This window comes from Mastigoproctus giganteus, chromosome 8 (genome assembly GCF_048544385.1).
Source record: "Mastigoproctus giganteus isolate SK-2022 chromosome 8, ASM4854438v1, whole genome shotgun sequence".
NCBI classification, from domain to species: domain Eukaryota; kingdom Metazoa; phylum Arthropoda; class Arachnida; order Uropygi; family Thelyphonidae; genus Mastigoproctus; species Mastigoproctus giganteus.
Genome location: NC_143582.1, coordinates 204593823 through 204607027, shown reverse-complemented (window position 1 = coordinate 204607027; position 13205 = coordinate 204593823). Strand labels below are relative to the sequence as shown.

At 35.1% G+C, this 13205-nt stretch overlaps 1 protein-coding gene across 11 annotated transcripts in view; it reads left to right on the top strand.

Annotated features, from left to right (window-relative positions):
- Positions 1 to 13205, top strand: part of LOC150082215 (transcription factor Sp9-like) — a 257291-nt gene that overhangs the window by 170915 nt on the left and 73171 nt on the right. For 3 of the 11 annotated variants that reach the window (XM_090379175.1, XM_090379184.1, XM_090379179.1), the window contains exon 1: positions 11021 to 11306. The exons of the other annotated variants lie outside the window; for them this stretch is intronic. In XM_090379175.1, coding sequence (XP_090235301.1) covers positions 11286 to 11306 — 21 coding nt within the window. In that variant the 5' untranslated portion in view covers positions 11021 to 11285. Of the gene's footprint in view, positions 1 to 11020; positions 11307 to 13205 lie in introns of those variants that run through there. 11 annotated transcript variants of the gene reach the window in all.

Below are 13205 nucleotides of genomic sequence, written 5' to 3'. Positions count from 1 at the left end.
GAGCTAAGGATGTTGGGGGAGAATCTTTAATGCTTTCCATAATAGTCTTTGTCGTGTAAATATATATAAACGGATTATTTATGTATTCATCTATATAAATAACATCAACTGCATTGCACTGATGCAATAGTTTAATTCAGCAAAGATCTGTTGGGAAAATGTGTTTATATTTTTTTTCCCCTTGTTCTTGCTCTCCAATATAGGGTGAAAATTTCTCTAGCAATAAACCTTTGTCCGTTTTTACTGGTATTAATGTGTTTTTCGGTGTGGTGGTTAATTTGAACACGTAATGTTTATCTTATCTATAAGATGGGTCGATTACTATGGTTAATGATGTTCTACTCTGTTCTTTTGATCTTTTTGTGGCTGGTTCTTCTATCCAATCGATCTAAGATTATGGCCAGTAAAAATGACCTTTCTAAATATAAGGGTAAACGCTTGTGTTGAAATAATTCCCTTGTAGGTTATGATTTTGTTTTCGAAAGAGAACCGAGTTTTTGTATTTTTTTTTTTTTTTCCCTAACTTAAATTTTTTTTGAAGATAGATGTTGCATCGTAGAGGGATAGATAATGTTATAAAATTAGAATTTTATTTTTATTAAATCCCAGAGTAAATACACCCTTAAAAGGTATTATTTATTTTTATTAAAATATTTACACCTTAGTCCGGCCCTGGTTGGTCGGTTTTCGGAGGCGTGCCGCATGGCCCGAGGACTAAGGCTTTTTGTCCATTTTTAAAATCACCCCAAGACATTATTTAAATAATTACACATTGCACCATATATATTATTATGTTTATAGATTGAGTACTGGTTATTCATTAAATTTAAAATAATTTAGTTAACTGCAAGATACTTATTATACACGTGTACAATAAAAAAGTGTAAAAATTTATGCACACGTGCTTTGAGCGACCGGGTTTCAAGCCCGTAACTGCTAAATATGGTGCTGTTTCTTGTATTCTCTGTCTTGTATTCTTTGTCGTGTAAATATATATAAACGGATTATTTATGTATTCATCTATATAAATAACATCTTGTGAACTCTTCTGACCGTGTGGTCGTCCTGGAGTATAAACAGAAAATTTATTTATTTTTAATCTAAAATGCTATCTTTTTACGAACATTCCAGAGAAAAATCCTCTCTTGACAGTACAGCGGTGTCTTCACTTGTTTGGAAAGATCTGGGTTCGAATCCCAGGATACCCAAAGGAGTCTCACCCCGGTTTAAATGTATTTTAGGTGTTTTTCATATCTCTTACAAATTTATCCAATTAAAACAAATTTTAATTCGATAAATTTGTAGCCAATTTTAATTGGATGAATTTGTAGAAGTTGTATAAAACGACTGCAAATTTTACGTTTGCTGTCTTCCTAGCACGAAGATCATAAAGAACGCAAGAGAAAGAGAAAAAAATATTAACACGTAGTATTAAGAAATTCAGTAGAAAATTAATGGGGAAAAACTTATATGTTTCTTTAGCGTTCTGTGAATTCGCGTTAACTGCATTATCACGCTGTCAGTTATGAGTACCTCCGTGCTGAAGGGTAAGCATCATGCTCCATGATGACTACATTAATATGCCTAAGGGTGGAAGCATTTAGTGTATTATATGACTTAGAGCTTTCTTGTAAACGATTAGCTTCATGTCTTACAGTTTGTGCAGTCTTTAAGATCAAATAAAGCGAACCATTAGCAGCTGACTGGAGTTTGATTGATGAATCAGTTATTTGATATGCCTGGGTGGAATTTTTCTTTTAAGCTCACCTCCTTCCATATCTCTTACCAAATCCCTGTCTAGATACACATGCATAATTGATTCCCTAGTAGAAGAAGGGTAAAAAAGGCCAAAGACTGCAACAACTGAATCAAAATTTTTATTTTTGAACTGTAAATTCATTTATACCTTTCATCTGTACCAGTAACCAAATAAAGAAATTAAAAATTCTAGTCTACATAGCTTAAAGCCAAAAATTCAATGTAATGTTACCAGAATTTATTTTACTCTTCCATCAAGAAACGGTATATTAAAAATAATATATAATCCTTTCAATATTTTGTGAGAAATGATATATACTTTCTTATATTATGTGTCATTTTAATATTCCCCTACTTTTATATACAAAATATAGGTGAAATTCGAGTAATTTTTCTTTAATTGACAATGATTGTGGCCGGTTCAGCAACGCCTTCGTATTTTGGCTATATTGATAATGTGAAACTTGATCTTGATAAATTGGCTATTGATAACGTGAAACTTAATATTGATAACGTGAAACTGAATATCACGCTAGGATGAGCAATAAGATTGATCATTCAACACTACGTTGTTTGACTATTTCCCTTTTAATTTCAATTACTTAATTTATATTTGTTTCTCTCTTGGAAGACTGTATAAGACAGACTTTCAAGAATATTTAAAAGAAAGTATATAAAATTTCCAAATAATAATGAGGAAAGGCTTAATAGAAAACGAATCAAAATTATTTTCCAGAAGTAAGGTAAGACTGTAAGAGACATTTTCAGCCATCCAATTTTAAAAATAATAATTTTCCTCTCTAATTCAGATAAAAAAAAAAAAAAAAAAATTGGGGAGGGGGAGGTGTTCCTAATCAGCAATTATAAATGCCGGTGAGTGAAACATTAACAATATTCTCCAAATCTTAATAGGATTCGAAGCATTTTTCGATTTTGCAATATGAGATAAGAATTGGGAGAAAAAAAGTTGTGTCCCATCTTTTAAGTTCATAATTTATTTTCATCAACAACAATGCCATTCCAGTTCAGCTGAACCCATGCACAAAAAATAGACAGTTGTGTGTGGGGGAGGGGGGGGATTGAACTAAAATTTTAGTATTGCCGTCCATCTGACCTCCATCAAGCGATCACCTCGGAATTTGGCAGCTGCCACGGAGATGGCAAGTGGTTGGCAAGTTGGTGTAATTATTCCGCACTCGGTTTTCTTGACCGCTGGTCCTTCGGTCTTTCGCGTCTGTCAGCGGCAGAGTAACCGACGCGTCAAGGGGAGTGGCAACAGAGAGTAGAGGCATCGGACGGCGCCGACCTTGCGTTTACAGTCGGTTAGATGCAGGGCGCGGAAGATGCTCCAAGTCAGACATCGCAGTATGCTTCTGACACTGCTGACAAGGCTAGCTCGAGAGCTTTCAAGTACCCTACCGAAAAGGCTGCTTTTGTACAGACGTTAAAATAGCCCTCACTTGTGTGTCGGCTGGGGAGTAGGCCTAATTTGTCCCACGGAGAGTTGACCTGTGCGTCTGTAAACATATACCGCAAATAGGTGGCAAGCTTTTCACCTAAGCGCTTTAACAGCTAGCGAAACAAGAAAGGCTCTTTTGAAGGTTCACATAAACGCGAGAGCGATTGTCTGTTTAAATTGTTAAATAACTTGGGGTTGAAGATTTAAGTAAATGATAAGAATGGCTACTTTGGAAGATTAAAAGATTGAAAAATAAGTTAATTTATTAACTTATTTTTTCTCTAATTTCTACTTCTTCTCTTGTAATTTTCTACTTCTCTTGTAGAAAGAAATAAGCGCGTTATTAGAATGCAATCCAACAAAATAACTATAATTTTAATGAAGAATTAATCAGTTGAAAATTTCTCATTAATAAACCAATAACTAATATTTTATACCTTCGCAGGTAGGTATGAATATCACTGAGGCTAAGTGATATTTGTAATTCGAAATATTAAATCTTTTTACTAGATGTCTTTCTATAGATGTACATCTATAGAAAGACCTTAGGTGGGTTATAATTCATTAGTCACTGGGCACACGTAGTGGGGTAAGACAACGGATGTGCAGAACCTTCAACCATCCACTTAGGATAATTTTTCAAAACCAAAATTATTCTAAGTACATGTTCTGGTTCATTTTATTTTATTTTATTATTATTATTTTATATATTTTTTCAACGATACGACATTTTTAAAACCCATCCTTCGCTTTCAAATAGAAATATTATGTAAAACTACAACACTTTTTTATGTGAATTAAAATGTTAACCCGTGGAATGCAAAAATAGGGAAGGTTATCTGGTTTCCATTCTCCAGTTGAAAATTAGGCAGCTTTCAGTATAATTATAGATGGGAACATAGATGTTCCCATCTATAACTCGTAAGCTGACCCTCCCAGGCCAGTGGGAGCTCCTGGGAGCTGCCGACTACCGCGGTCGGTACCGTAACATCGTGCGCCATCCCGATACGGATAACATTTTCAGAAATGAACCCGTTCTCCAAAGTCTAAGCTATTTCCATATAACTCTTTTAACTTTCATTTTCTGTATTGGGGATGGCATCTTGGATAATATTTTTATGGTGGAATACTAATGAAAAAACTGCCCGTGTGTATTTTAATATTAAAATCCTCTAAGATATTTATTTAGAACCTAAGATTGGCTCCGAAGTTAAAGACACAATCTCTGAACAAATGATTCATATTATTCTTTCTTTTAAAGAGACGCCCCGGTATAGATTGCTATTAGAGCAAGACACAATCGATCTTATACCGAAACATTGCTTCTAATATTTTTGACGGTATATATATTTCTTTGAGCACTCTCATTCTTAGTGTTCACCGGGTGTGATTTCGAATTCACATATTATTATTTTAATGTACCAGAGTTAAAATCAAACACTTGTACATACAAAATACATTGTACGGATGTGAGTGTACACAGGCCGATTTACGTGCTGCGCAGGATGAAAAACCCAGAAACTGCTGTAGGGTTCCCCGTAATACCTCACAATTGGTGGAGGAATCCTACTCGATTGAAGAGAACTTTAGAAATGCCTCCAGGCGTTGACGGGCATCAAACCTAGGCCACTCTAAAAGAGTGGTAGATGGTGATGTCCTGCTTTGGCTGCCACGGAGGACATCAGATAGGCTTTCCGGAATATTCAGAAGACATCACTCGCTCTTCTCCTTGGTCAGCTAGTTCTCCAGATCTCGAATCGATTGAGAATTGGAGGGTTTCTCTAGAAAGATCGTGGGAAGCCGTATTTTCTAATTAACTTTGTGAAATTATGGCCTTATTACTTTATTCGGTGAGAAGCCACATTTACACATTCACAATTGGCTATGAATGTTAATTAAAATTTATGAGTAATTTTTAATATATGTTTAGGCTACAGAGAGAATGAAGAGTGAATAAAGGTTTTATGGCATAACATTCTTAATTATTTACTAATTTTAAAAGTATTCAGTATTCTAAATTGTATCAATTTTGAAATTAAACTACTATAGGGTTTTTCCAAATGTAATAAAATAATTTTGAAATGTTGTTTAAGCCACGGGAGCTTTAATATATTTACTAATTTTACTTTATTATTAAATATTCTTTAATTGGTATTTGCTTAAAATATTATTTGCGCACTGTATAATACACGAGAAATCATTTTTTCCAACTTATACAAGTGCTGATTTAACAGGTTTTCAGAATCATTTTATAGCAAAGGATTTGCAGAAGAGTACGATTTAGAATCGGATTTTGATTGCTTCTTTTTTAATATACAGTACTCCGGTACAACCATCCAATGGCAAAGAGTCTCCAACTTCAATTTAACTGCATTTATGGCAGCTGATATGACAGCGCCCAGTTCAATCCTACAATCCTCCGTACATTTTTTGTAGGAGCATAGGCGATATTTGACATGCGTAGTAATAATCATACTCTACCCCCAACCACAGCAAACCTCTCAATGCGTACATTGGAAGCAAAATCCGTTACGTGTACAAGTTTATACGCATATTTATTAATGTAGTAGCAAAGTATCGCCATATTTATTTTCATATAAATTATTGGACTCTAAGAAGAAACTGGAAAAGGGGAGGGAAGGAATTACTTCACTCAAAATGCTTAATGTAACCAGGGGCTTTCCAAGTGCACGTGGAAGGCGCTTTGTTTGAGCTAGAGAGACGCCCCAGTGTGGCATACGTGTCAGATGAATTGTTCGCACTCTATGCTACTATACTAGGAGGGGCAGGTCACTGTGATAAACCTGTTCTGCTAGCGAACATTCGGCGGTGTCCGTGTCACGCTATACCACCACGCACCTTATAACTGCATTATGTTTAGTGAGTTCCTTTTGTAAGGGGCCTGATTAGAATCTGAAGGCAACATTCCGACACCTCTCTACTTAAAGTCACTGATGCTCGACATGAGAAAGGCAGTGGTCAGGAATGAAGGTTGTCAGAGCTATTTAGCAATAGCCCACTGATCAGGTAACACTACTATTAACTCTCTAAATGTATACATTATCCACCTAACACAACGTTCATCAGCAAGAGTGAGCTTTTTCAGAAGTCGTGGTGTGTTAAACTCTACATTTCTGCTACATCGAATCCAAACGACTAAAAATTCAACAGCGCTTCATTACTACTTAAAAATATACGAATGTTTTTGTGTTTATACTCCCGGACCTCCCTATAGGGTCGGAGGGGTTCATAAGACAGATGTAATACAAGAACATCGTCATATTCACGTTGGGCAACAGAGGTGTGTAGCACAACCTGATAGAATTTAAAAATCATACGTTTTGGGGATGATTTCGTCTCCTCTTCTTCACTTATTATAACCTTGATTGTATTAGTCTTATGTAAGGAAGAAGACTATCCCAAGAATTCAACAGGCATTAAAAATTCACCAGAAATAAAGAACTTTACGGTATAACAGCAAGATTACAATCATGAAGATGAGGAGGTGAAAGCATCCGTGAAACGTATGATATTTAGACTCTGTTAGTAATGAACTGATTCTAAACTTTATAGGAGTTAATCTACTGTATTTTGAAATCAATCGGGGTCTTATATCTCAAGCAAATTCTCCTGTATTTGTATTAATTTCATTTAACGATATCTACTACAATTTTTATAGGCTTGCTAGCATCTCTTTACTAATTTTCGAAATCAATCTATCAATATGTTTGACGCATCTTTAGAAAAATTTTTCAAGCTCTAGAATTGATTCTTCAGTTTTAATTTTATCGCCTATCCTCCTTACCAAAAACTGATTTTTATTCAATATTTAATGCTTGCAAAACTATAGATTCTTGAGTCCTCAAAATCTAGAAGTGGTTCACAGGTTGCCCATGCCTGACACGAAGGAACATTGCACTTAATCGTGGTGATCCAAGCATCCTGATTGTAATTATAATAAATCTATTAACCTCACATAAATGTATCCATTGGTACACAAACTATAGAGTGGCTGATATTAAAAGTTAAATGCAGAAAAAATTTATTTTAATACATAATAAAAACGAATTACAGTAACCTCTTCTTTAAGGCAGGTCATCTTCTATAAAGGAAAGCGTAAGCTAAGTTTCTTAAATCTTATGGCGTGCTACGATACCAAAAAATGAAAAAAAAAGTCTAAATAAAAACAAATTTAATTGTTTTATATAACATCTTCACAAAAACAAATGTTCGTCACTAAAGGGCGCCACTGATTTCTATTTTCAGCCTTTCTCTCCACTTCACTGTTTTAAATCATCGATCCGTTTCATTCTTGGTCTTTCTCTTGCTACCTCCTTATCAATCAAACCTTCTAGGACCACTAATGTTTCTACTCCTAGAATCACTCATGACATGCATCCATTTTCTTTTGCTTTTCCTTTAGCAAACTCTACTCTTTCGTTTCTGATTTTCTCTCACGTTCCCTAAGCCCACCTTTTCTTAAAATTTGTTCGCCAACACGAAATACTCTTTATAGTTAGAGATTGGTCAGAGGTCTGAGATGCGAAGAGAGGAAGAACTGAAATGTTTAAATAACTCCTGCTCTACACTGCCTGGACACTTTATTAGAACTATGTGCTAATAGCGTGTTAGATCACCATTTACCGGAATCAGGGCAGAATCATTGGTGGGGGGGACTCTGTTCCTTCCACCGAAGATCGGATGACTACAATTCCGATTGAACAGACGTTGAAAAATTTCTCCAGTACCGAAGTCACTGATGCTCCTCTAGAATATCCCACACGTATTCTACTGCATAAAATTCAAATTCAGCGGTTGTGGTGGTCAGGACATGTGGTACAACTCATTGTCGTATTCTTCAAACCGCTCTACTATCCTCTTCAGCAATGGACAGCGACTTTGTCAATCTAGAAGCCCCTGCCATCTTTGTGATAGGTTCTACGTACCCAAGAGTCGCAGGTATGTTTATGAAATTGCACGACTTTCAATATTCAATGCCGGATATTAACTTTCCAGCAGAAGGGGACCACAGAGTCATTCATCCACTACCATCTTTAACTGTTGAAGCAAGGCTTACTAGATCCATCATGCAGTTGAGTCTAAATGCTGCTTTTACCATGATTACGAAACAGTTACAATCGTGACTTTAAAAAAATCATTTTACTTTAAAGTAAAACTCATTTATTTCTTATACGATAAAATTCAGTATTCAATATCTTTAATATCATAGAATAAAATTAATAGATAGGCTCAATACCTTAAATCAGATTTCCCAGCCTGTCGCTTGTTTTTATCCTCTAAAGGCGCCTGCCAATTTCTGAAAAAATATTCCATTAATAACAGTTATCTATTTCTTTTGTAAATTATTTTCATTTGATAATCAAAAGCAATGAATTATAAAAACAGTTTTAAAAATACAATGGCAACTAAGCAGAACGATAGAGGATCCAGTATGGGTTACTGGATCCTATATCATCTGTATAAATGTGTTTGGTTTGAATGTTTTGGGAGATGAAAAGGTCGAAATACCTCGGGAGGGAAGAGAATGGCTTGTTATAACCCCGAATAAAAAAGGAAAGAGAAAAGTACTGGATTACTTTAACCAATTTCTAAGCATATAGATCGATATTGAAATATAGTCAGGCTCTTGCTGGTTTCTTGATGGCTCATCCAACAAAAATTCACCTTTCGTTCCACTCCCCCTAAAATATAAACTGCTCCTGGGTTTTTGTTCCACCAATGCAATATTTTGCACTTGGTAGCATTAAACTTTAGCTGCCAATTATCAGCCCATACTTGCAATCGGCTGAAATCCTTTTGAAGTAGCATAGTTTGGCTCCAATAGTTTGGCAACCACCCTCCCGACCTTTAAGTCATCAGAAAACGCTAACAGCTTTCCATGTACTCCCTATTCAATATCATTTAGAAAGAAACGAAACAAGAGAGGTCCGAGCATCACTGGAGTACCTTGAGGAACCTCACTTGGTATTGTAGTCCTCTGTGAAGAATATCCACTTATAACTACCCTCTGTGTCCTGCCTTTGAGCCAAACCATAATCCACCGAGATGGATCTCCCCTGTTATCCACACCTCTATTTTATACAATAACCTCTCATGAGGATCCATATCAAAAGCCTAACTAAAATCCAGATATAATGAAAGTACTATATGGAAACAGTTCTGGAAGGAGCAGATTTTTTTAAAGAATTTTGTACTATACCTCTCTATACTTTCTAATGTAGAAAGTATTTCTCTTACTTCCGTATATCTGAGCCATTCTTCTAGTTGATCATTAATTTTGTTTTAACTTTTTAATTAATTATTATTCTCTGTTAATTATGCTCTCTGCTAATAATAATGCTATCTTGAATTCAACAAAGTATTACAAAAAAAAAAAAAAAAAAAATTGAAATGGAAACTTTAATGCATATAATAAGCAAAATTCCTTAATATGCAAAATCCTTTAATCCATTTATGCAAAATCCCTTAATCCATTTATGCAAAATCCCTTAAATACGCATCACTTTATGCGTATAATAAGCAAAATCCCCAAATTTTAATATTTTTATTAAAACATTAACAAATTGAACGATAATATTAATAAGAACAATAATAAAAAACACATTTTTGATTGTTCTTCGAAAGGTGGGGGGGAATTATTTAAAAACTGATTTTTTAAAATGGATGCAACATTTTTTTATCCTTATACATTCAGCATAACCATAACAAAGAATAATTACTTTATTATATTGATGATATTATTTATATGTTGTTTAATATGCTATTTTTAGGAATCTGCTTTCTTAAATCTTCTATTAATTTTATAATTTCGAAAGACACTTATTTGAAATTAAACTATGCTTTAGGATTCAGATGCAACGTACTTATAGTGACACCTATAGGTAATTATCATTACTAAGTCTGTATTTTTGTTTACTATTAGTGATAATATGCAAAATAAATAAATAACAACAAAAAATAAAGAAATAAATAACAACAAAAAATAAAGAAATAAATAACAACAAAAAATAAAGAAATAAAAGAAGTTTGTAAATGACACTGAAAACAAGATAAAATAATAAAAACTTACAATAAAATGCTGCTCGGAACATCAATAAGATTTTATTGTAAGTTTTTACATTCTGTATTTAATATGATAATCAGATTACAGTTGACTGCTAAAATAAAACAATTTTTTAGGGATAAAAGTCGAATAATCTTTGGTTGGACGTCGTTTTTTTCCATTAAAGTCTACCGCAAAAAAAAAATAATAAACATCAAAATTTAATAAACTCATCACAAAAAAAGTAAATAAATTCGTGACCAAACCCTTAATTGTACTTTTATTGCCTAAAACATTCTATTCAAAACAACATACAAAAATAGAAGAAATTTCTTTGAAAAAACGCAACTCACCCTCTAATGACAAATGATTTCGATTCATCCTCCGGTAATACTGTATCATTCCTTGCTGGTATCTTCTGTAATACTTGGTCTTTGCCAATTGCATGAAACGCCCCTCAGCGGCAGTCTCCATAAACTGCTTATTTCCTCCCTAATATTACAGCGGTGGCGTGTTGCCCTTGGCTGCTCTTTAGAATTAACACAGAGGTCGCCAGTGTCACTACCGCTATCAATCATGACGTTCGAGAGGGCCACGATTGGTCATCGGCACCAGGCTTTGCCACCTCAAAATAGCGGCACTCTACAATTAGTTACAGCTGTGGGCGTAACCCACGAGTAAATTCTGTGCGCAGCCCCCTTAGGCTCCTGGCAGGGTACAGCAGCGAATGGGAGGCCGGGTGTATGAGACTGGGGCCGGACTGGGGAAGTGAAACCACAGCCTGTCGTCTTGAAGAACTCAGAGCGGTTTAGTCAGCCAGTGTCTGTTGCTAGCTCCAAGGAACCCTCCACCAGTAGCCGGGTACAGTGTAACGTCTGCCTAACAGGATTCACAGTCTGCTAACTAGCGTACCGCTCGTGCTGCCACAGTCCTACAGGCGCCATCATCGAGCTGTGTAGTCCCGGCAGCTACCCGCCCGGACAGGGCGATCCAGCATACACCAGCATGGCGAGTTCAATAATTGGGGTAAGTACATCGGTGTCATCTCTCTCGATACTTGCTTCTCTCTCTCTCTTTCTGTCTCTTTCTTCTGCTCTCGCCATATCCGGGATAGTGTCACCCTAATGGCAGGTAGTGGAAGGGTGTGCCCGCCGTACTGATTCTAACAGGGGGGCGAGTTGATTATAGAGTGCCGGAAACATGGGCCTGTAACCCCATATTATCGCTACTCCTCTGTAGTGACAGCCCCAAGATAAGGTCTATGACGTAGATACTTCATGTCACTGTCGCGTACAATGTTATCAGCCGGTCAAGTCGCCGCTCGGATATCACCGATGAACTCCGTAATCGGCTTCGCTTTTCGATTTCTCTTTTACTTTTAACAGTGTTTGCGATCTAACGGCGATGATGCTCTGTAAGTAGAAACTGGCGATATTTTTTAACGTTTTTTTTATGGTCAGTTCGTTAAGGATTTAAATGTACCATAGATACCAATTACTGGTGTAAGTTACCACCGCTAAAACCATCTACAAACAGATAGAAAATGTCCACTTGTTATAATTATACCACATAGATACTAATTACAAGTAGAAACTGGCGATATTTTTTGACCTTTTATGGTCAGTTCGTTAAGAATTTAAATGTACCATAAGTACCAATTACTGGTGGAAGTTGCCACCGCTAAAACCATCTACAAACCGACGATAGAAAATGTCCAATTATTTTAATTATACCACATTGATACCAAGAAGTAGAAACTGGCGCTATTTTTTGACCTTCTTTTATCGTCAGTTCGTTAAGGATTTAAATATACCATAGAGATACTAATTACTGGTGAAAGTTACCAACACTAAAACCATCTACAAACAGACCATAGAAAATGTCCAATTGTTCTAATCATACTACATAGATACTGGTTATTGGTACCAGTTTAATTATACCATAGATACTAATTATAAGTAGAAACTGGCGATATTTTTTGATCTTCTTTTATGTGGTCAGTTCGTTAAGAATCCAAATGTACCATAGATACCAATTACTGGTGTAAATTGCCAACACTAAAACCATCTACAAACAGACCACAGAAAATGTCCAATTGTTCTAATTATACTACATAGATACTGATTGCTGGTATCAGTTTAATGTCTCATAGATGATACTAATTATGAGTAGAAACCAGAGATATTTTTTGACCTTTTATGGTCAGTTCCTTAAGAATTTAAAGCTACCATAGATGCCAATTACTGATGTAAGTTACCACTGCTAAAACCATATACAAACAGACACCAAATGTCGAATTGTTTATATTATTCGACATAGATATTAATTACTGGTATCAGTTTAATTATACCACATAGATACTAATTATAAGTAGAAACTGGCGCTATTTTTTGACCTTCTTTTATGGTCAGTTAGTTAAGAATCCAAATGTACCATAGATACCAATTACTGGTGAAAATTACTACCAGTAAAACAATCTACAAACAGACCACAGAAAATGTCCAATTGTTCTAATTATACTACATAGATTCTGATATTGGTATCAGTTTAATTATACCTCATAGATGATACTAATTATAAATAGAAATCGGAGATATTTTTTGACCTTTTTTGGTCAGTTCCTTAAGAATTTAAATGTACCATAGATACTAATTACTGATGTAAGTACCACCACTAAAACAATCTACAAACAGACAACAAATGTCCAGTTGTGTTTTTATTATGCGACATAGATACTAATTGCTGGTATCAGTTTAATTATACTACATAGATACTAATTGTAAGTAGAAACTGGCGATATTTTTTGACCTTTTATGGTCAGTTCGTTATGAATTTAAATGTACCATAGATACCAATTACCGATGTAAGTTACCACCACTAAAGCCATCTACAAACAGATAGAAAATGTCCAATTGTTTTAATTAT